This window comes from Amblyomma maculatum, chromosome 11, assembly GCF_055883805.1.
Source record: "Amblyomma maculatum isolate TAMU_Amacu chromosome 11, ASM5588380v1, whole genome shotgun sequence".
NCBI lineage: Eukaryota > Metazoa > Arthropoda > Arachnida > Ixodida > Ixodidae > Amblyomma > Amblyomma maculatum.
In genome coordinates this window covers 162524906-162550146 of record NC_139354.1, presented here as the reverse complement: position 1 = coordinate 162550146, position 25241 = coordinate 162524906, and the positions used below count along the sequence as shown (strand labels likewise).

The 25241-nt window shown below is 45.2% G+C and overlaps 1 protein-coding gene across 1 annotated transcript in view; it reads right to left on the bottom strand.

The window, feature by feature from the left end:
• The window catches only part of RyR (Ryanodine receptor), a 1181579-nt gene that overhangs the window by 990225 nt on the left and 166113 nt on the right, over positions 1-25241 (bottom strand). Inside the window, exons 13-16 of the mRNA XM_084584752.1 lie at positions 16408-16529; positions 15709-15836; positions 4729-4793; positions 1019-1154 (exon numbers count right to left, since the gene is read on the bottom strand). Coding sequence (XP_084440878.1) covers positions 1019-1154; positions 4729-4793; positions 15709-15836; positions 16408-16529 — 451 coding nt within the window. The remainder of the gene's footprint in view (positions 1-1018; positions 1155-4728; positions 4794-15708; positions 15837-16407; positions 16530-25241) is intronic.

Sequence of the window (25241 nt, the reverse complement as noted above, 5' to 3'; positions counted from 1 at the left end):
GCCTTCTTGCGTTCCATCTTTCGTTGACACAGAAATGTTGTTTGTGGATAATCACCGGGGCACAAGGGAGCTGGCTGAAGCATTTCACGTCACGAGGAAGTCGAATGGAGCATACTAAGAAACTGATAAAGGCTGAGAGTACACACGTGGGCTTTTAATATGGTTTTATCTGGTTTCACGTGTGACGCACGTCTTTGACGAAGCGCGCGTGCGCATGGCTAGATCGGTGCATAAATTGTTTTTCAACAAAAGACAGTTGTATGTTCAGCGCCGTCTGTATGTCCTTTGTCGTCTCCATCGTGTAGCGCTGTTACATAAAGCAACTAGAACAGGACGCGGGAACTGCCATTATAAGTTGTTATCTCTGTTTCGAGCATTGCTAAGGAGGATCACGCTGTCAGTCATAAATAAAATAGAAGCACGCGAGGTACCTTACGCTGATCAATACACAATTTATTTGTGCTTGGACATTGTGGCTTGTGGCAGAGAGGTTTCTGCGTGCCTGCTAGGTGTTTCCGAATAGTTAACGAAAAAGCTGCCGAAGTCGGGTCTGCGCCGTTAGACAAAAATAAGTCGTGCATCTGCACACTTCGTCAAATCAGGAGGCGACAAGAATAATGCAATGAATTTTCGCAGCGCTATATGACGCATTCTTTGTGCGCAAGGCTGCGTCCAGGATAATTGATCTTCGAGGATTATTAAATTTACGGGCGTTCGATGCAAAACAGATAACCTGTCTAGTAAGGAGTTCCACTGTGGGCAACACGGGGATGATTTCGGGTCCTTACCGCACACCAAATCATAATTACACGTAATGTGTTAAAAGAATACAACCCTCCATAAAAAGTTACTTTGTTCATTTCAGTAACACTGGTGGCAACAAATCTCGTGTGTCAGAAACGTGTGGCCAGTCCTAGGGGTGACATGCGTGCAGTATTGAAACCATTATAAGTAGCCATCAAAATTTATCAGGCATTTTCTGATCGATGTCGCCGTTGCTCGGGACATGTGCACTGACCCAGCAGCTGATAGAGGAAGCCTGATATGGTGTCCCAGCTCTGACTGGCGTCTTCTCCGGACATGGATACCAAGAAGCCGGACGTTGTAATCGCGTTAATCTTGTCTATTGTCTCCAAGATGAGGTTCAGGATGCCCTACGTTAGAAGAAAAACAACAAAACAAGCAGCGACATATGCGTTTTGACGCTGGAATAGTTGATAGTATTAGCTCGATTGAAACACAAATGGGCACTGTGGCATTCACTTTTCAGTCAGAGTTTATTGATTATTTCTTACACGAGGAAGAGAACTAAAAGAACCTCTTCGCGAAGAAATCGATGACAGATAATGCTTAATTTGTGGCGCAGCAGGTAAAAATTATTTTACCTGTATACTACGATATATCACGGGCTCCAGACATGGTCTCAGCTAGTACGTGCTACCACCGGCTACTCACAATGGTGCGTTCCAATACAGCCTTTTCCGCGAGTAATTATTGAATGTAATTTAGTACCTGAGTCTGTCATTAAGTCTTCCTCCATAAGCGCTTTTGCAGAATGGTTGGACACTCTAATCTTTTCTGATGATGCGTTGTCCTAGGATGTGTTTTTCTTTGTGAAGTGCATGTAACTAGTGTTTTTCAGTTCCATATCTACAGCGCGATAAACGGGACAAGAGAACACAATAACGACAAACACAGCGCTGTGTTTGTCGTTATTGTGTTCTCTTGTCCCGTTTATCGCGCTGTAAATATGGAACATCGTCACCAACTCGCCCAACAACTGACCTTGTTTTTCAGTGTAAGCCAAATTTTATTAATGCATGTAAATCATTGCACTGATTTTTGTCTTTCTGGTATGCGATATTACAGCACAATTTTGCATCTTTTTGTTCATCCACTCCTGTATATGTCCTCTCTAGGATTTACAGTAAAATAAAGAAGCAAACAAAAACGCGTAGCCTGACAAGGGCTCGTTATTTATTTGGAAGTTACAGCAAAAAGAATGAATGTACAGAAAAGGTAATGTGGAATAAAGAGGTACGCATATCGTTTATAAATATCACATGACAGTAGAGTTGAGAGTAAAGACAATGTCCGAATTATGCAAATTTAAAAGCATCATTCAAATATCAACTTTGTCCAACATTTGTTCGGTTGTTATCTTCTTATACTTATCATTCAACTCGCAGAGTCTGCAACTTGCTACACGTTTTAAGCAGTCAGTGTTTTTACTCCTTTACGATGCCACTAGATCATTCTGAGGTTCACACTCTGGTCAGTGTTCAAAGGCTTGTCGCATTTTTTTCGCGCAGAAATCAATGGCGGATAAGGCTTAATTTGCGACGTAGCAAATTTGATTGTATTTGCGCGTTACAAAGCTAGCAGCGCAGATGGAATGATTTTTTGGCTTGCTTGAAGGCAATTTGTGACAGTGGTTACCAGCTGCTTTTAGCGTTTCTTACTCAAACATCGTGCATACAACAAGGTATTATTGCTACAGAAGGCCAAATATGCTCGAGCAAAACCATCTACGCTCAATCTGAGAAAAAGGTCAACCTTTTAATATGAGTAGCTGGAACAGTTCATGCCACAGCAAACGTTTTTTAGCCATTGTAGGACTCCCCCTCCTTCTCGGTATAACTTGTAATTAACTGAAGGTAATTACAAGAAGAAACTAGCAATACATGCTAAAAATCTTGTTACGGTAAACAACATTACATTGAGGAGCAGTACCTGACTTCAGGGGTCAAGTGGATGCAGCTAGCACAGAACCGGGTTAAGTGGAGAAATATGCGAGAGGCCTTCGCCCTGCAGTGGGTATAATCAGGCTGCTGCTGCTGCTGATGATGATGATGACCTGACTTCGTGTTAAGCTTACGATTTGAGTCAACACTATTACGGAGCTCACAGGCTCTGTACAAATTACGGTTTCCAAATGGTCACCTATCTGTTAATAAACTTAGTAAATACTTACCGCGAAATTCTTGATCTAGCGTTTGAAAAGAACGTCAAAATACATTTAGGCGTGAAGCTCACGCCATACTGGCTGGCATCCTCCTCTCAGCATTTTACATATTACATATGTTTTTCCCCTAGCTCTGTTTGCTTTTTTTGTTCATGTGTCATTAGTCGGTCTTGATTGTTTTACGCTTCTTGTTTTGTTAAGTGCATAAGGCACACCGATTTAATAATGTTGCTGGTTACTGCTGACCGTTTTTTTGTTAGGACGACAAGCGTCTGTCAGGCCTGAGCGTCTTTGGTTTAAGTATCCCATAAACCGGAATATACATTATTATTATTTTATATCTGATCTGAAAGGACAGTGACAAAACTTAATTCAAATTTTAATCTTTTTTATAGTGGAGTAAAAAAACTTGTGCGCTGCACAGAACATAACTTGCTGTAAACAGCCAATGCCAGTATGTCGAGAGGAGTCACATGTTGAGACTACACGAATCTTTTCAGCCACAAACGCATGCTTGCTGCTGTGGTTTGGCACAACTTGCATAATTTTCTTTGGGAGCCCTACGAATCGGTATCGTGCGCAGACAACGACCAAAATTTTCGAATGTTTCGCAATTGCAATCACATACCTACACGTATACCCTCCTCTGACTGTTCTTGCGTCTCTCGAAAAAAATTTCCCGTAAATATTCTATGTGAGACATATAACTACGCGATGAGAGTGAAGGAGAAACTTGAAAGAAAGTTTTCGCTGCATATAGGAAGAGCCCCTCCAGTACTGCCATAATAGTACCCATAGGCACAAAAGGGAAGCACTGAAATCTACTCTTTAGTGGGCTCACTTGTACTCGCGAAAGAATGAGCCATTCGGCGGCCGCATAGCAACAAGCGTGCTCGGCGATCGTTGATCTACGAACGACACTTTCACACGTAAGCGCTCAATTTAAATGGGGCGAAGGAAGATCTAGATAAAAACGCGATCGGTGACTAGTATACCCTGCAGCATTGTAGAAGCACACGCGAGTGGCTGGAATTTTTCGAGAAGCCTCTCGAAGCATCTTCTGCAACACAGGAAATGACAAAGCCGCGTCTCGCGACAGCGAACATGAACACAAACAATCCGTGCGCTACAATCACAGTGATAAGGCTGCATGCCGGTGGGTTGTTAATAAAAAGAGCAACAGATACAGATTTGAATGGTTCGCGGCAATATTTCGCAGTTGCCCCACTGTTAACCGTTATGTCCTAGAAAGCTATTCATGCAAATGTAATCAGTGGCCTATATGAGATAATACCTTTTTGACCAATTCCTGTTATTTGTACAATTCAATGATATCTGATCATTGTTCGGACTCCATTGTCTGTCATGAGAAATTAATATATGTGAAAAGAGCTTGAAAACAAGATTTTGTTTTTCCTTGTTGCAAATGCGCGTTTTAGAAGAGCGTCACCACTATTTTACATATTTCGCTCGCACTTCATTCACATTTTAAGTTTTAAGTTGTGTACATTTCCATTATTTGTTGTGTTTTCTTATTATTCAGAGTCTCTGTGGACCTGAAAGGTATGAGACCAGTGTACAATTATTACGTAGACAACTGAAGGGAAAATGAGGGGCTCACATGCTATAAATGCTATAAATGTTGGAAAAGAAGAAAAGACGGACTATTATCGAGTGTCCTAATCACTCATTTCCAGCTTCAAATTATAGTGTTTTCATGCACAGCAAGCTTGGAAAAAGTGCAAGAAAACGTTGGGACTCACCTCTTCTTGAAACAGGTCCTGTCTATTTCTCAACGCCTTCAGTTTGTTCTGTTTTTCTTCGTGCTCTGCGAATATATTGCGATACACAAAATAATGTAAGCAGTACACAAATGTGCCTGCAATGTAATACAACCGCCGCACAGTTTTAGCGCTAATCAGTAGCGTCTGATGAATCCTCCACTAAATTTGGAAAGCAAAACACCCGCTCACATACCAGATTGGAGAGCTTGTTGACGGCTCTCTTAGATAGCTTAGAGGTGTAAAAGTGAATGGAGGTACTTGTTACTTCCGCGAAAATGAGCAAAAACACTGAATAAATCACAAATTGCCGATGAAACTATCAGCAAGACACCTCGGGACAAAAACAAGCTCTTCAGAAAAGCAGTCCGTAAACATTTTCATTCCCTTTGGAGTTCATCCTACAAGCCCTGCTTGACCAACGGAACGAAAGATTCCAAGCCACCTTACTCCATTGCATTCACACGGGGCTCGTCTCGTATCTTTGAGTGGATGCATGAGACGGTCCGATGTGTTCTACATGTGAGGGGATATGGAATATTGCATTATGTGCTGGCCAGAGTACACAGTGGAAAGCAATGTGGGGCTCGCTTCGCTTCCCTAAAAAAAAAAACAGTAGTCCCCCAGAGCTCATTTTAGGACATCGAAAGGAAACCAGCATTGTACAAAGGAGGTGGCACGGCTTATTTATATTTTCTGCAGGACTCGACTCTAGACTCCAGATGGTGGCAGCAGCACTGTACGTGTGATTTTGTGCCTGACTGGTGGACACTACGTAATATTTAAGTTCACTATGGCGAAGGGAAGCAACTACAGACAAAATGTGCAAGGCTAACTCCTCCTGTGAATAGCAACAACCTCCATCTCTCAGCAAAAAAGCGCTTGTGCACGAGCAATCTCCTAGACAAAAGATACGCCAGCAAAAAAACCACATCTGAACCCACACTTCCTATACACATTAAATAACCGCGCCTGCTGAGAAGAGCAACATGCTATGACTTCAGGATTGTCCTATACTGTTCATTTGATTTGGCATCAGCGGCAGCTCGTATGACGCACCTCGCCTAACGCTCCTCTCTGATTTCCCAGTCCGTGTTGCTGCAGCTTTCCTGGCCTCTGCATCTGTGTGCCCCTTGGACGTGCGCTGTTCTGGAGGCTGCTACTTCGGGACTGCCGTTTTGAAGTTGGCGCCTTTCTTCACGCAACAATAAGCTTCTTTACCATTCGTGGCATCCCTGGGCGACAGCGGCGACACATCTTTGCCTTCGTCTACTGTGGGCGTTTTTTTGCTCGCATTTGGCAGCAGCGGCAGCTCGTGTGACGCACCTCGCCTAACGCTCCTCTCTGATTTCCCAGTTCGTGTTGCTGCAGCTTTCCTGGCCTCTGCATCTGTGTGCCCCTTGGACCTGCGTTGTTCTGGAGGCTGCTACTTCGGGACTGCCGTTTTGAAGTTGGCGCCTTTCTTCACGCAACAAGAAGCTTCTTTACCATTCGTGGCATCCCTGGGCGACAGCGGCGACACATCTTTGCCTTCGTCTACTGTGGGCGTTTTTTTGCTCGCATTTGGCAGCAGCGGCAGCTCGTGTGACGCACCTCGCCTAACGCTCCTCTCTGATTTCCCAGTTCGTGTTGCTGCAGCTTTCCTGGCCTCTGCATCTGTGTGCCCCTTGGACGTGCGTTGTTCTGGAGGCTGCTACTTCGGGACTGCCGTTTTGAAGTTGGCGCCTTTCTTCACGCAACAATAAGCTTCTTTACCATTCGTGGCATCCCTGGGCGACAGCGGCGACACATCTTTGCCTTCGTCTACTGTGGGCGTTTTTTTGCTCGCATTTGGCAGCAGCGGCAGCTCGTATGACGCACCTCGCCTAACGCTCCTCTCTGATTTCCCAGTTCGTGTTGCTGCCGCTTTCCTGGCCTCTGCATCTGTGTGCCCCTTGGACCTGCGTTGTTCTGGAGGCTGCTACTTCGGGACTGCCATTTTGAAGTTGGCGCCTTTCTTCACGCAACAAGAAGCTTCTTTACCATTCGTGGCATCCCTGGGCGACAGCGGCGACACATCTTTGCCTTCGTCTACTGTGGGCGTTTTTTTGATCGCATTTGGCAGCAGCGGCAGCTCGTGTGACGCACCTCGCCTAACGCTCCTCTGTGATTTCCCAGGTTGGTCACTTTTCTTATACCTTCACTCCAAACCTGCCGCTGCTGCCAAAAAAAAAAGCAAAAATTCTTGTTGATGCATTTCTGCTTTTATCGGTCTAGTTTTTGACATGTCCCGTTGTTGCGCGTGTAGAGGAGTGCTGTCTGAAGAGCACTCACAACTGACATGCTGCGCGTGCGACTTTTCCTTCCACTCGGGCGCTTGCTCGGGTGTGACTGATGAAACCCTCAAGGGGAAACGAGAATCGTTTAGAAAAACATGGAAGTATGGGTCTTGCAGACCAAGTAATGGCGCTATCACAGGGAAAGCCGACCAAGCAGAAGTTAATATACCTGCAATTCTGTTAGACATAAACAGAAAGCTTAGCTCTCTCCTTTGCCTCCCTGAAAAAGTGGACGGAATCGAAAAGGCAATTGACTTGTTTTTGGGTGAGTTCGACAAGTTCAAAGAACGACTCGATGCCCAAGAGAAGGAAACAAAAGAGCTCAAAGTTCGAGTTGCAGTGCTGGAAAGCAACTCTGCTGGGTCTGATTTGACCGAGATCAAGTGTAGTGTCAATGACCTGGAATGGCGTAGTCGGCGCTTAAACCTAGAATTTCATGGTGTTATTCAGAGCGAAGAGAAAGACCTACTGGCTAAAATTAATGAAGTGGGGGCCGAGGCTTCTCTTGAACCACTACTGCAACAGGATGTCATGACCATGCATAGACTGCCCGTGAAAAAGGACAGAACTCCCATCATTCTTGTCCGATTTTCTCGTCTGGAGCTAAGGGACAAATGGTTCGCCAAAAGGAGCGCCTTCCGTGATGTAGACAGCTCTGTCTTTGTCAAAAAGAACATGACCAAGTATTCGCGAGACCTCCTTGGAATCGTGAAAGAGCAGGCGAAACGATTTGGCTTCAAATTTGCTTGGCATGTCAATGGCAAAATACTGATTAGAAGGAAGGAAGGAGACTCCGCCTTTGCCATTCGGTCAGAGAGTGACCTTGTTCTGCTAGCCCAATAACTCGCCGTAAAATGAAAACTAAATATGGAGTATCACGAATTACTACTTCCCCATAAAGTAAACGGTTGCCTCGACCTAAATAATTTCTCGGCCTTACATATTCATGTCCGGTCTCTGCGTAACAAGTTTGATGACTTCTCATATTTTGTTGACAGTCTGCAGCATAATTTTGATGCAAGTCTACTAACTGTAACGTGGGCCGTATGCGATGCTGACTTGGTGAAACTGCCCGGCTATGATCCTTGTTTCCTGAATCGCCCTTCTCGTGGAGGCAGTGTTGCCATTTACGTAAAGAACAGTGGCCTTCATAGCGAAGCATTACCTGAGTTCTCTATAATGACTCCTGACTGTGAAATGCTCGCGCTGAAGACTGCGGACAAAATGGTTTCTGTCGTTTATCGTCAGGTGAAGTTCCTAACACATCTCGACAAATTTCTTGATTTTGCCGCTGAAGTTCAATACTCTACTATTATTGGTGGTGACCTCAACATTAATACACTTGCACCTTCTAGTATAAATCGCCATTTGAATCACACAATTGCTTCCAATGGTTTTACAAATCTTATCACTACACCCACAAGGATAACAACGACGTCAATCAGTGCAATTGACCTTTTTATAGTAGACATTGTCTCCCCCGTCATTTCTGCTGGTACTATTGCTTGTGACCTTAGTGACCACTGTGCCATTTTCGTATCCGTGCCACATGGCTGCTCACCAAGTTACGCACACCAAATAGTTTTGCTTATCAATCTATAACTGATGTGACACTTGCCCGATTTCGCGAATCTGTACGCGTTGCAGATTGGAACTGTGTTTTTGCCTGTTCTTCCGTTGATGAATCTTATGAGCTCTTTTTAAGTACTTTGAAAGACATTTACAATAGGTGTTTTCTCTGGAAAACAAAGAAATCAAACACGAAACTTCGTAAACCTTGGGTGCCTCCAACACACGTCAAAATGATGAAACATAAGTCTAGGCTCTTCAAACGCTTTATGTCCACTCGGAACCCTGATCACCTTACAGCTCTCAAAAAACACCGCAACAAGTTAACCAACGAACTGCGAAGATCTAAATATGCCTATCAATCGCGTATCCTCACTAGCAGGGAAGGTCCGAAAGCATTCTGGAAACTTTTAAATGAATCGTTTCTAAACAAGAATAAAAATACGCACTCAGGTCAGCTTGTGATTGATGGCTTGCCCTATTCCCGCTCTTTGCTGGCAGAAAAATTCAATGACTTCTTCACAAGCTTCAGACCGAGTGGTTCCACGGTCGAAGCCCTTCGGTATCTCCAAAATACAGGTTTAGAGACTTTTGTGTTTCATTTAACGACCAGCGAGGAAGTTTTTAGCGTTATAATGAACCTAAAAGCTACAAGTTGCACCGATTTCGATGGCTTCCAAATTAAACCAGTTAAATTTGTTTCAGATCTCTTAGCACCATGCTTAAGCTACACCTTTAACTTGTCGCTCACATCAGGAATTTTTCCTGCACGAATGAAATATGCAAACGTAACTGTTATTTTCAAAGGAGGCGATAGAAATAAGACGACCAACTATAGGCCAATTTCTATTCTCCCTGTTTTTTCAAAGGCTCTTGAAAAAGTAATGCTCAAGAGAATCGATGGGTTCTTTTCTAAACATGCCTTAATAAATGCCAGTCAGTTTGGGTTTCGAAAGGGCAAGTCCACGGAATCTGCTTTACTCTTGCAAAAGGAAATTATTTTAAATAATATCGAAGCTAAAAGTTTGACCCTAGGTATTTTCATCGACTTTACCAAAACTTTCGACCTTCTTAATCGTGAAATACTACTCTGTAAACTTGAAAGCTATGGTGTCCGTGGTCTTTCCCTCCAACTCTTTCGTTCTTATTTAAACATGCGCCAGCAGGTCGTTTCGGTCGATAATCATAAGTCTAGCTCCCTTCTCATTGAATGTGGTGTTCCGCAAGGTAGCCTTCTTGGACCGTTCCTCTTTAATGTATATGCTAACGACCTTCCGAGCATAGCTTATCATACAAGTTGTATTCAGTACGCTGACGACACAAGTTTTTTTCTTAGAGGATCTTCTGCCGATGAACTAACCAATAGTGCAAATCTGGTTCTTTGTGCTCTCCACAAATGGTCCACAGCTAATGGTTTGGTATTTAACTCTAACAAGACCAAAGCAGTCTTTTTTCGTCCCCTTAGCCAGGATATTACAGTAAACAGTACTCTGCATCTAGAAAATAACATTATTGAAATTGTAGACAAGTTCAAATCACTCGGTGTTGTATTCGACTCTCGCATGAGGTGGTCTGACCATATAATGTATATTGAAAGCAAGCTCACTAGATCTGTTGGTTCCCTCTCGAGACTGCGCACGAATTTTCCCCAAAGCATAAGCTCCTTATTTATCACGCTTTAATTCAATCTCACATAAACTACTGTCACCTCGTTTGGGGTACAACATCCAAAACAAATCTAAACATCATACTCGGTCTCCAAAAGAAGGGAATTAGACTGATCGCTGGTGCATGCTACACTGCCCATATAGAAACATTATTTCCGAAATATAGGATTCATCGTGTGCATGCCATGTTTGAGTATCATCTACTTCACTGCCTTAAATTGTCACCTCAATGCTTAACTGACTTCTTGAAGAATATATCTGGACTTAAGCCTTATCAGAAACCCTTTCACACCAGAAGTAAACAAATATGGGACGTTCCTCGAACGAGGACGTTATACGGTAACCAGAGCCTTCGTTTTACTTTACCATGCATATTAAATCATTATAGCATACACAACCCAAACATCTTTACCGCATCAATTAAGGACTTTAAGCTATATTTTATCAATTCCGCACTGTCTCTCTGTACTTTCCGTTCCTTGCCTTAAACATTATTACAAGAATAGTCACTTCATTTTCATTATGTTTTGCCATATTTCGTGCATACTGTTACACTATTGTGCGTCGTTAATTTACTGTGCTGTTTTTTAACTTGCTGTTTCATTTATATATATGTGCTCTTTCTGTGCTCCATAATTTTCATGTTATATATGTATATCTTCGCCTTAACGTCACACGTCCTGTTGCTCTGCCATTACTGGGCCTCGGGCATCTCTCAAGCTATCGTTGTAGCTTTTCGCCCGAGGCCCATTTCCTGTATATTACTGGAAATAAATTTTGTTTTTTCAAATTTTCAAATTTCAAATTTCCAGGTTGCGAACGCAAGTGAAGCAGTGACAGCGCTACGAGCAGGACAATAAGCATTTTTTTCCCTTGTATGTTAGTAAATTTTTGTATTAACGTACAGTTAAGTAAGTCTGATATCGCTTTTGATGCATGCCTATAGTGCCTGGTGTTGTGGCTAAGGAAATTTCCAAGTTGTCTAATGATTTCAAGGAGGAAATGAAGACTGAGTGGAAGGAATTAAATCGAACGGTGACAAGAACGAAACTTGCGTACGGAACTGAATGAAATCAAAACGAGCATGAATTTCATCAGTCTCGCCAACTCTCGTCTTAAAACTACTCTTGACTTGAAACACTTCGACACAAAATTATTACCCTTGAAAAGGACTTGAATGAGTGTCAGCCCAGCCTACTGAAATCGGAACAATATTCACGAAATCGAAACGCTGAGATAAAAGGTATCACGCAAACACCAAACGAGAACCTTGCTCACAATATTCAGAAAATCGGGGACATAGCATATCGTTCAACGACGTGGACGTTTGTCACAGGTTGCCAAACAAAGAAAACAACACAACTAACATAATAGTGCAATTCCAGCGCCTCGGAAAGACTAGAAAGAAAAGGATACCCGATTGGCATTACAAATCAGTAGCCTATATTCGTAAACCTCTGCTCACAAATGCAGTGACATCTGGAAAGGGCGATCACGACTGGAAGTTCGTGTGGGTGAGGAACGGAAGCCAGACTGAAACTCATTCCTATCATCAGCAAGATATGCGCCGCTGATTGGGCGTAAACTGAGTATTTCTCCAGTCTTTGTGCTCAACAGGTCTGCGTGTTACATGTCTGGGAACTGTATTTTGCCTCAAGACATAGTTAATGAAATTCGTCCACAAACAACTAAATGTTTAAACTTGCTGCATTTAAATGTGCGCTCACTTCAATCGAGACGAGATGACATATTCTTGTTAATAGAAGCATGCAACTTGGACATTTTATAGGTGCCTAGGTGGCGCTGCAATTGTACCACAGCGCGCCTCAAAACTGCTGCTGTTAGCCGCTTGGTTAGCAATCCTGTTAGCAACGCCACACTTGAACGTACGCCAAGAAACTCACACTTGCCGGAGAAAGTGTGAGTGCCTTACCATTCCTGTAAACCAATTATAAATATATGTACCATTGCAACGAACGCACGCGATGGGAGGCAAATGATAGAAGAGGAAGGGTTGAATTTCGCCATTCTCCTCTTAAGAAACCATCTAACTTTTTCTTATCTGTGAGGCAGCATAGCGTGCCCCTCCCTAGAGCAAAACGTATCATCTGATAACGCCACGTACGCTAGAAGTTTTCAGAAACGAAATAGTTGAAACAAATTGGAGCGGCCGACAGTGACGCAAATAAGGCATACCAAAATTTTCTAGGTATGGTAAAATATAATATATTGTCGGTCTTTTCCGATCCAAGCGCATCGAAGGCATAAGAAATCACGTAAACCATGGATCTCAAGGCATCTTATTAAGCAAATTAAAATAAAAAGTAAACTGGACCATTCCTTTCTGCACCCAAGGAAATAGATGAACTTTAATATACTTCGAAACAAAATTAACAAGAATAAACAGAAATCTAAGAGTGAGTACTATCATCGCATTTTCAATAAGGATAGCATGAAAAGAAGTGACGTCATGTGACGAAAGGTAAACGAAGTGCTGAATAGAAAATCTGATGGCCCACATGGACAGCCTGAATATCGATGGTGAAACATTAAATGGGGTAAAATTTGCAGACACGTTCAATGACATTTTTTTTTAAATTATGGGACAAAAACAATATCTTAGATACTGTTTAAAACATTTCAGCTGTTCCACAATCAATATTCTTCGCAACCACTTCCATCTATGAAATCTGTATAATTTGTAATGGCTTCAAAAACAGCCATAACCAAGACGCGGATGGAATAGAAATCGGGTCAATGAAATATGTATTAGATTTAATTTCGCCTGTTTTAACCTATATTTTCAGTACTGCCCTTTCCACTGGCGTTTTTTTGGAACAGATGAAGATAGCAAAGGTCGTCGTTTATTCATAAAGGAAGTGATAAAAATAGCCTAATAAACTATCGCCCAATATCCATATTGCCCATATTTTCGAAAGGTCCGGAAAAAATAGTTAACGTCCGTATAGACAAGTTTTCACAAAAACACGACCTAATTACTGACTGTCAGCATGAATTCAGGAAAAACGCTAAACTGAAACTGCTCTCTTGCTACAAAAATATAAACAATTTCGAAAAAGACTCATGATGACAGGTATATATTTATATTCCAGCAGGGCTTTTGATTGCATAAATCATAAACTACTACTTTGTCATTTTGAGTCATACGGTTTCCGCGGGACGCCATTCAACATAAGTCTTATTTAAGCAGATGTGGTTCAAATACATGAAGATTGGTTTATGGGGTTTAACGTTCCAAAGCGACTCAGGCTATGAGAGACGGCGTAGTGGAGGGCTCCGGAAATTTCGGCCATCTGAGGTTCGTTAACGTGCGCTAACATCGCACAAGTAAAACGCATCGTAATATCGTATGTGGGTGTAACATCGCACAGCACACGGGCGTCTAGCTTTTCGCCTCCACAGAAAAACTGCCGCTGAGGGTAGGATTCGATTCCGCATTTTTGGGCACAGTAGTCGACGCCACCCCGGCGGGAAATACAAGAAGTGAAATCGCATAGCCTACCGATACAATCTGATGTGCCGCAAGGTAGCATCCTTGGTCCCGTATTTTCTTTATTCATCATCATCATCATCAGCCTGATTATACCCACTGCAGGGCGAAGGCCTCTCCCATATTTCTCCACTTAACCCGGTTCTTTATTATATATGTGATATTGTAGCAATCAGTAACGCCTGCAAGTTATTTATCTATACAGACAATTGAACCATGTAGGTGGAAGGAAAGGATTTGGGAAGCATTTTAAGACAGTCAAGCTCTATGTGCTATAACCTTCCAACATTGGTCTGTAAAAAATTAACCTTGTACTAAATGAACGAAAAACAAAATGCATTCTTTTTCGAACAGAAGTGACTGAAAACATAGCATTAGGTCCTCACACAATCGCAGTCGAAAAGCACGTTAAAACATCACTTTTCTCGGAGAACATGTCCTTGATTCAACATATTATCGCTACGTGCTTAACAGGCATTCACTTCCTGTCGTCATAACAAAACCATTCTCATCTTTGTGTGTCAGTTTGGGGAAATACGACGTCCAAAAACCTGCATAAATTGTTTTAAAAAAGAAGACAGTACGAGTGATACAAAATGCACATTTACTTGAACATACAGAAGAATTGTTTAAGAAACTTAAAATACTTAGAGTGGGAAACGTTTATAATAACAAACTACTAAGATGCTATAAAAACTGGACTCATTTTCACCAAACGCCAACCTCAAAAGTACCAACTGCGTGTACCAATATCGACACCAACCCCCATGACAAATACCATGTTTACCCACAGAATATGGTAGGCAACGGGCAAGTGTAAGTGTGTGTGTGTGCGTTTGTGTGTGGGGGTTTTACGTGTAATATATAGCCTGTCACTGCTCGAGGGGCGGACGGGGCTTTTGTCAAGCTTTGAAGCTCGCAGCTTTTTTTCCGCCGGCCATTTTCACCCCCTGTACACACTGTTGGTGAAATAAATGCTCATTGATTGAAATCTACGGCCTGCGCTATACTGATGGTAGAGAACAAGATGTGTTTATTGCGACGCAGCTTTCTTAACAAACCTCGTGGTCGGAGCTCCTTGCGTAGGAAAAGATGTAATTATCAACGTACGGCGAGGATAGCCTTGACGACCAGCTTGAATATAATACAGGTGAAAAAAGGTAAGGGTACGATGTGTCAGCCCACAAAAAAAAAGATAACCAAGCCGTATGAATCTACGTGCGTGGGGTAACGTCAATGCAAGGGTAGTCTCATTCCGATGCCACCCTTCCCAGTCACCCAAATGTCATGCCAGAAAACCATATGTCCAGTTAGCGGTCGGAGCCTGCCATGATCGTGAGTTTTCGCTCAAAACGCCGGCGGATGAAACCTGATTTTCGGCGAACGCGGCCTTTAACGCTTTAACGCTATTGCCATGGTGTGATGTTTCAAAGAACCGAATAATAAATAAAAAGAATTCTCACAGAAGGAAGCTGGCAAAAATTACCTAACTCGTGTCCCTTAAGGCACAAACCTAGGGAGTGCTTGGTTCCGTCCGGATGACCTTGAAGTCGTGCCAAGGTCACACTATACTTGACCTATAGAGCCTTTCTAGCGACAAGTCTCGCCCAGTGTGTTACACATAGTAAGCTGGGGCATGACCACATGAGTGATCACTAGATCACCAGCGATTACGTTTGATCTTCAAAGGAGGAGGATCACTTAACAGGCGCGCGATGACGTCATCTGAACAAGTGTTATTTGCCAAAGTAAGCAAAATAGAGCTGTCGATCGTCAAGCTTGGTTTACGCGCATTTAACCGCTGCTAATGTTTCGCGTGTAAAAACATCATCTGCACAAGGGAGTCTAATGTAGGTTAGGGGACCGACGACTCATTCTGGTTCAGTACACTACTAACCGATGTCGTCCTCGGGCTGCACGAAGTAGTTGATGAGGTCTTCGAAGCACATGATCATCTCGTCCTGGTCGATGGTGCTCATGGCCGAGTCCTGCCTGCCGGCGCCGCTCTGCATCGCGTCTAGGTTCCTGAGGAGATGCAATGCAGCAACCGAAAAGAAAGAATAATTGAATGTGAAAATCAAGATTAACATACGGCAATTTTCTGCGGCACCTATTGGGCGCACGCAGGGATGCGCCCGAATGCCTTCTAGCAGCCTTTCTGCATCAGTGTCTGAAACGCGTGAGGAATACGTGGCAGAAATAGGAGAAATTCCATTTGTGCGTCGGCGACGTTGGGGCGCGCTCTCCGTCACGCCGTGTCGTATAGAAATCTGTTTTTCGCCAACGTAACGTCGCGGAGGCCAACGCGGATTATATTGGGACCTTTAAAGAAAATTAAAACGTGCACACAGGAAAATATGATTACGATGCAAGGACATGTTGAGAAAGAATAGTTGAAAATGGGAGACACAAGTTACAACAGAGAAAAAGAAGCCGCCGTTATACAGGAAAGGTCCTTCTAAGCAGAAATGACTACTCTCCTCAGGCATTCACGTCCCTAATGGTCTGAGCGCATAGACTTACTTGTATCGTTAATCTTCACGGGGCATCAGACATGAGTAATAATATAAGCAAAGCTGCGCGCTTCGCTACTCACACGATGAATTTGTTGAAGAGCGAACCGCACTTCCGGATGACGCGCGCCGTGCGGGACTCTTCCACTTGGGCCCGGCTGAACTCGAGGCCGTCGTCCATCTTGCCTTCCTCCGACATGATGGCCTGTAAGGAGAAAAAGTACGCTACTCCTTCGCCTGCCACACTAGCTGTCAAGTATGAAAAATAATTAGCGCAGACCAACGCCGAACTTCTAAGAGCAAATGTCCGCTAACTTGTTTTTTTTTTTGTTTTTTAATGAGAAATGTATGTAATCATCTTGGGTGACACCGCAAATAAAAATTCACACGAGCGAAACTAGAAGAGTCGATTTAAGCTGTAAACTCTACTCCTATTCCTTCATTTCTACCACTCGCATTTTGTGGCATGCAATGTTGCAATATTTAATAATAGTGTGAAATTATAATTCCACAACTTTGGCTTTCTCTTGCAGTATTCGTGTCACTATTTCTTTCACTTTCACCTTATTGCCTTAAAGGCGGGAGTATTAATTAAGGGATGGGAAACCAAAACTTATTTGGTTTTAGTGATCACGGGATATCATTAAAATGGTTATATAAATTGCTTAGAAAACATGATGGACAAGAGATGGCAGCTACGTTGTGGGAAAGGTGGTTCCAGACCGTTTCAGTGCGAAAGAAAAAAGCGTGCGGGAAAGATGACGGTTGACGAGATACTTGGAGCGAAAGACCGGTGCGGTGAGATATGCGGGTTAGAGGGATGATGTAGGGTTGTTGGCAAAAGGAAATGTAAGAAAACGTGTGAGAGGCAACGCGACCACGATGAGCAAGAGTTGTTAGACGTGACGGTACTCTGATGTCGTATGAATAAACGAAATGAATGAACCCCGTGGAGCGATTCTGAACTGCAAAAGTGTGGTGATGAGATATGCTTGACCCGGGCTCCCGTATGAATGTACTGTATGAATGTATAGATCTAGGGGAATGTTAGCAAGTGAATGCGTGAAGTGGTATAGATTAGGTCGGCGATGAAAAGACATGAGTTTGCATTTACCGGGATTAAAGGACATTAGCCAGTCATCACACCATGCATGCATGCGGTTAAGATCATTTTGGAGCAGCGCTTGATCTGTCTTGTTAGTAATAGTGCGCGAAATGACGCAGTCGTCGGCAAACAGTCGAATATTACAAGCCAGTGTCGACGGAAAGTCATTTATTACGCTTTTTTTCTTGTTACTGCTTGATGTGGCAAGGACTGAGTCGCAAATGGGCGATGTAGCGTACTTTTAAAAGTGAGAAACGTAATAGCTGGCTTGGTTCCTAGTGGGATTTCGTTCATTAAGAGGCGACAGATTGTTGAAACAGCCTTTAAGAACATCGACGTTTAAGAACAGCGTATCAGGCCATGGTGTATTTACTGGCTAGCTCTGTCACATGGTACTGACAAATGCGTAGAGGACAAACGAAAGGATTAGCGTAATTGCAATTAAAGTTGACTGCCAAAAGCTAAGTGAATCGGCGGTCATCGATCTTCGAATGCCAGTTTCAATCGGCTCCATTTAAAGTCGCCGCACAAACATCCACCCAAAAGAGGAGTGTTTTCGTCACTTGCCTGCGATCATTCCAGCCTAGGCGTATCTCGCGCTACAATGAAAGCGATAAAGGAGGAAAGGCAGGGAGGTTAACCCGTAAAAGCCCTGCACTGGGGGAGTGGATATAAGAGTTGTGAGAGAGGGATGGGTGAATTTAGTACAGTCGCATCACAGACATGTCACATCAGTCATATCACGGAACATAACAGCAAACTCATATTCTTTCGATTAGGCCTGTGCTTATCATAAAGCGGAGCAGTGCCCAGGAGGCCTCCCCGTGGCCAGGGACCTAAAATCTTATCCAGTGCATGGCTTTTCTTGTATATAGGGCACTCGCAAAGAATGTGGCCTATAGACTCGTCGCACCCACGTTTTACGACACTTAGCCTGAACAAACAAATTCGCGGCGTTGCTCCCCCTGAATGAAAGGAAAACACGAGACAGTTTACTGATCGCAGATTCCTTAACGCGCGTAATACGCCCTAAGACGTAACGTGTACGAATCCCGTGCGCCGTTGGGATACTGTCGCACCGTCAGGAATGACTTCGTGGTCCATTTGTACGACGAAGGATTCTGGCGGCCCAAAGTATCGATGTAACAACTTTTCAGTTAGTTCGAGGCGGCGAATAGGCGTCATAAACCACACTTGATTTCCTGGCTTGTACTCTGCGTCGCATCGTCACACGCTGTATCTTCGGGCGTCGGTGCTTTGCTGGTCTTTAATGCGCAGCCGTGCTAATCTTCGGGCTTCCTCTGCAGGTAGGTGGCGATGTCGAGGCTGTCTTCGTCTGTCATGTGGCAGCATTGCGTCGAACGTTGTCATGGGCTCCCTCCCCTGCCATACACAAGATTGAACGGGGTCGCTCGGTTGTCTCCTGGACGCTCGCATATACGCCGAGATCACGTACGGCAGGATGGTGTCTCAGGTCTTGTGTTCGGTGTAGACGTACACAGCAATCATACCCGCAATCGTTTTTTTAGGCGCTCTGTAAGCCATTGGTCTGGGAATTGTACGCTGTTATAACTCGATGACTTGTATGAGTCTAGGCAAAAGATGGCTTGAGCTCCGTCGTTATTGATATTCCCCCCTGTGATTAGTAGTTCGGGCGCCGTGTCGCAGGAGAATAAATTCGGCGAATTTGGTGAATTCTGCCGCAGTGCCACTAGGCAAGGTTTTCGCTTCACCGTAGCGGATAAGGTAGTCAGTGACCCCCATGATCCATTTGTCACACGCAGTTCAAGTTGGAAAGCGGCTGAGGAGATTAATCACAATGTCAAGAAATGACCTATTCTTTGGCGGTATGGGGTTCGGTAGCACGGTTTGTCTGATCGGCACTCACAGCTTGTTTCCATGCAATGGGTAATGTTGGCAGCCAATTGCGGCCTCTCCTGAATTGGCTGTAGCGTGCGTGCAAACCCCCTGCTGTCGTGCAATGCCTGCAGAATTTCCTGCAGGCGGCGCTTCGACATAACTAGAAGCGGTGCTCTTGGGTGCGAAGGTCTTCACGACGACCTCATTGCTTAACGACGAAAACGACGCCTGAACACAGCAGTAGAGGAAGCGGCCTTAATCTGTTCTGCGTGTTGCTGCTGTGCCAAACTTGTGGCACTTATCGGCCTCAAGTTGGCGACGTCGTTGTCTTCTTTTGAGGAGTGTCGACGGCAGCTTGGGATAAGCAGGTTTCTTCGGAATGCTTGCGGCCAGACTTGCAGACTACAGAAATGTGAAATTCTCCAAGATGTAGGCTCCATTGGGCAATGTCTTGGAGGGGTCTTCAAATTGGTCACCAGCAGAGCGCGTGGTGATCGCTTACCACCTTGAATAGTGGACTGTATCGGTGCGGGTGGAACTTTGAATTGGCCAAGATGATCGCGATGCACTCTCTGTCGTCGAGCAATTGGCTTCGGCTTTTGAGAGGGATGTGCTGATGTACGCGATAGCTTTCTCCTGTCCGCCATTATTCTGAGCGAGAATGGCGCCTAAGTGGAGATTGCTTGCGTCGGTGTGAGTTTCAGTCTCAGTGTTTTCGTCAAAGTGGTTTAGGATAGGAGGGGACTGTACGTGGCGCTTGGGTTTGCTGAAGATTTCTGCTTTTAAAAGGTACGTCAGTCTTTTTGTTGGCAGGCTGTGTAAACGGCGATCACAATTGTTTTCTGCGTGTCTGATCGAACTCTTCTCGCTTACAATTTGGGCCAGGAATAAAACCTCCTGTCGGGCGAAGTGGCACTTCTCCGATTTCTGTGTTAGCCCTGATGATTAAATGGCGTGCAGCACAGCTGAAGCATTTTAGGTGGTTTCAAAGGACGTAATCAAACGATACCAATCAAATCTACCCTGGTTTGTTCATTTGTAAGAAAACCAAAATCAATTTCAGTTCACTTCACCTTGAACTCGAAGACAGCGTCTGGTGAGATGAACGCTGTCTTCTCGCCGTCTCTTTCTTCGACCCCAATATGCCAGTACCCGCGCCTCAGTCAGTTAGCATTGAAGAGCCAGTAATCGGTAATCGGCGTAGAACGAAGTGGGCCGTCTTCTTCGCTAGAACAACTGGTGCCGCCCAGGAGCTCTTCGACGGCTGGATGATATCGTCTGGAAGCATTTTCTCTACTTGACCGAGTATGGAGTGGCGCTCTTGGGGCGATACACGGTAGGGGCTTTCACGAAGCTGTAGGGCGTGTTCGTCCGTCATAATGCGGTGCTTTGAGGGGGTTCGGCACATTTGAATTTACTATGATTTACCAATGGAATGTGTCGCACCTTCGACGATAACAAAAAGCACTTGCTGAACCTTTGAAGAGCAGTGCGGATTCAGTCCCGGTGTAGCATTGGGTGGATGACGAACGTGGGTGCGGATCATTGCATCGTGAGCGGGAAGGCGAAGACCTCTCGGGTGTGCTTATCGATGAAAGCAATCGTCGTACCTTTGTTCAGGTTGCAATATTCTTCAGTGAAGTTCCATTAGGTTATCGGAAACGGGCGACGCCTCTTGCGATTCCCAGTCTACGCCGCAATTGTATGTTTCCTTCGACAACACCTTCAGTGGTTTAGAGGCCGCCGGTACCCACGCAGAGGACGATATTTCGTTGAGGACGTTTAGAGCAATGTCATGCGCCGAACTTGCAGGTAGGGCTTTATCCGTAGGAAGCTTGTTGAGCGAAGGCCGATGGTCGCCCGATGTTCATTCAGAAAGTCCCAAAAATAAAGTCGCGCAAACCCGGCTGTACGACTACGAAGGGGTAAAATACGTCCATTTACGGCCACTTTGTTAGTGCGTCCCCCCGACTGAGTAATGAGACTACCACCAGCGGTGCCAATCAATCGGCCATCCCAAGCGGTCGTTACTTTCTATAGACCGTTTTACCGAGAGCAAGCAGGAGAGGAGGAAAATGTTCTCTAACCAGATTTATTGCGCCGGCCCATGGTTGCCAGTACCGAGTGGGCTGTGCATTAGCACGCTTCATGCATAGCAGAGCAGCCTTGCAGCCGTTATATTGTCGTTCGATACCTTTATTAGCGCCCCTTTTAGTGGTAATACATCGGGACAGCAACTGGTGATCGTGGACTGCACAAGCAATCAAAGAAATTGCAAGATGATTGCCGAGGGCATATGCGAGAAGCGTGCAACAACCGTTCGAGTGTTTCTGCTTCACCGCTTTCCATTCAACCCTGATTCAATTCGCTTATGAACGTTTTGTACAAGCCAGACAGACTTAGTATCAATGACGGACTCACGAATATGATGCCCATTTTACTTCCTCCGTTGTAGTAAACACGCACGCAGGGCAGGCCGTGCCTCCCGTAAGCCCTCCGCGCTAACGATGCTTTGGATCTTCCGCCAGCGCCATAAGAGAGTGTCAGCTCTGTTATTCACTTAAACAATAAGCCGATAGCAAAACAATAATAATAAAAAAATTCTTGCGGATCTCTGACCCATACCGTGTGGTTAATAATCGCAATACAAACAAGTTTCTCAACATAGCCAGCTGCCGCTGGTGCGGCGCGCGGATCATCGTCTGCATGCTGCTCCGCTACCGTCACCGAAATGTACATCTTTCTTTTACTGATAAAATGGGATCGGCAGTAAGAAACTTCCAAGAGAGACCGTATACACTAGTGCTGAGCAATTAGAAAGCGCCGTCGGATATGCCTTCGATGCGAAATAATTTAGGCCTAATGATGACTATGGAGTAGCGCTCGGTGAGAGTGCCGTCATCCGCCGCGCCAGCGCTTTCGTAAGCGCTCCTGTATGCCCTGCAAGTTTGCCATCTTCATTTTTGGTGCGGCTGAGAGCGCATGTTTTCGACGTTTTGCACAACAATACATCGGGATGGGGATAACGATATTGCTGTGCCGCCGAACGTACAACAAGGCTGCATAAAAACGTCGACGGATGATGATTTAGACACTACTTCTATTATGTGCTGTTCTTGAACAATGGTTTAACTTGAAAGTATACATCGTTGAAGCAGGACAGCTCGATCGTATGCTTTTCACACTCGGTCGCCGACGCACTACCGACGCATGCATTCGCCAAGTCGGTAAGCGATAGCAACGGTTAGCGGCGTAACCGTGGTAAACGCTGCCCGTGCCTTTAATGCGAAATGAAAGCAGCGCAACATCGAATATAAATATGTGGAAATACACGGTACACGGAGAGAAAATGCACGGCATAAAATGGGTCACACTTCATGTTATATCAATGCAGTGATGGCTGGAAACCATTTTCCGCAGTATTTGTATTCCGCGTTCGGTAGCTGCCCGTACGGTTCATTCGCTGTGTGTTTGTGTGTACAGTTACCATTGCGATTATAAAATATATTAGAAAATACATGTATCGTGAAAGATACAACAGGTACATCCTCCTAGATAACTGTGACGAGTTCGGCCTGCGGAAGCGGAGCGCAGTCCTTCGCAGTCGCCCGGGCCGCTAGCGCTGTTTCCAACAGCTGCGGCCATGCCAAACGGATAGTATACGGTTTGTTGGCGCGCTCAAATAAAACACAAAATAGCACCAAGATGTTGGATGGCTTTCACGAGCGCCCCAAAACAGCACCTTTATTCTGCAGCATCGCAGCATCAACACGCACAGCACATCCCAAGATGGCGTCATGGAGGAGCCGGAGCGGACTTTCTCAGTTTGGCTCATAAGGGACGCCGCCATCAAACTAAGATGGCTGCGCCCAGGCATCGAAACTAAAATCGTCTATTGTGCAGTCGACTGCTGTGTCACTAAGGCGGTAACCGTGCGACCGTTGACAGCAACTTCATGCATGTTGGCTTCGGTGTATGATCTCGACTTCGTCGTGTGCCGAAGTTGTGGCTGGGGTACGCCGTTGTGATGTCGCTGGGCGACGGTGTGACTTTCAAGTCTGGACGTGTGATCGCCGAGGGCGTGTTCATAAGGAGCGTCAGCGTAAAAGCGGCGTCGTCTGCGCTAGTCTTTGGCGACGAAGAATCTTCGCTTTTCCTTGAAACAACCTCACCTCCATAGATTGTTGGCTTAGTTCCCCTCCGGGGACTAGGGGACCCTCGGCGCTCATAGTTGCGGACCGGGGACGCAAATATAATCTTGAGCGGTACGATGATGGGGAACGGGACAAGCGATTGACTCTGCATTATCTCCTGTGTGCAGGAAGTCATCAATTTTCCGAGGTCGTTGGGCAGGACGTGGTTGTGGGCTGATTCGCAGAGTAATCCGTCTATACTGGCAATTACGAAGGATGTGACCATGTTCACCACTGTGGAAGCACAGCGGGCGGTTGTTCAAAACCCTCCAGGCGTCGCATTTCTTTGGGTCTGTGGCGGGGGCCAATTGGCGGCTTTTGGGAAGGAGATGGAGGCGACGAGGAATTTGCGCCTCACATCGTGAAGGTGAGCTACGGCGGCGTCGCTTACGGCAGGTGGTTTTTTAGGAACGACCATCGATTTCGGAGTTGCACCAAGAGCCAGCACTTCTTAGCGTACGATGTCAGTGAGCGTCGCAAACTGGTGATGTTGAATGATGGTAGCAGCCTGCGACGCTCTTCGTGGCCAACGTCGCGTATAGACCTTTTCAAAATTGGCCAAAGGGCGCTGCCATAATAGAGACTGGGCTGTGCTCATAGCCCAGGAAAAACTGCAGATTCTCCCCACCCGCCTACTTCACAGCCCAGTCAAAGCGGTTTCTCCCAGGGTCGTGAAAAGGTCTATAAATTCCCATAAGTCAGTGGCGGTGGTCGCCGCTTCTGAGTTGTGACGGGCGGTTGTACTGTCGAGTCCGGGTGTCGAGGGTTTGTTCAATACAGGACGCTTCCTTTTCAAATCAAGCCACCGTCCTTGGTGGGTTTTTACGAGGCAAGCAAAACGAGACTCTTCACGCCTCGTATCAAGGAATTAGCATTTATATTGCCACAATGTTGCTACTGGCGCCGCGTCTTCTCTCGATCACGTTCATCGATTTCGAACTCACACTACCTACTGCGTAGATCGAGCGATAAGAAGTATCTGGCGTGACGGAGTCGGTCAAACGAGTCGGCAATTCGAGGCAATAGGTAGGCGTCCTTTTTCGTAATTTTGTTGAGCCTCCTATAGCCGACCAGAATCTGAGTGTTCCAACGTTTTCAGCGACCAGCACAACTGGAGGCCCATGGGCTGGATCACATCATCGCGGAGCATTTCACCAGCCTGCCTTCGCCGACACTCGTTAGGAGGGTTGGCGGATAGGGCCTTCAGTGGGATCAACTATAATTCGATGTTTGGCTACTGACGTCTGTTTCACTTTGGAAGCGACGGCAAAGCAGTCATGGTAAGTGTCCAGAATTGCTTGAAGGCGGCGTTTCTGGGTAAGAGACAAAGCAGGATTTACGTCAGTTTGAACAGTATGTGCAGTGCCGTCGGGAGGACTCTCGTTGGCCAGTGACAGGGCGGAGTGAACGGAGGGCGCGCTGACTTCGTCAAAATATGCGATGGCTATACCTTGCGGTAAATGGCGGTATTCGGCGCTAAAGTTCGTTAAAAGCAGTTAAATTCATTTATTACTCAATTCAAAGACCCCCTCCCCTCCCTCCCCGAGCAACGCAGACTCAACAATGAATTCCGCGAGGCCTTGAAAGGCAAGATGGTTGTCGCTGTGCACTGTAAATAACAAGCTAGTAAGTAGAGGTAGAGTGAAATAGTTATCGCACACTAGGAAAACTGGCCTGCCTGTGTAGTCGTCGCTGTGCTGTGTGAAGCCGTCGGAAATTGAGCGGTGAGTGGAAAAAACCGCCATGAAGTCCCGGTGGT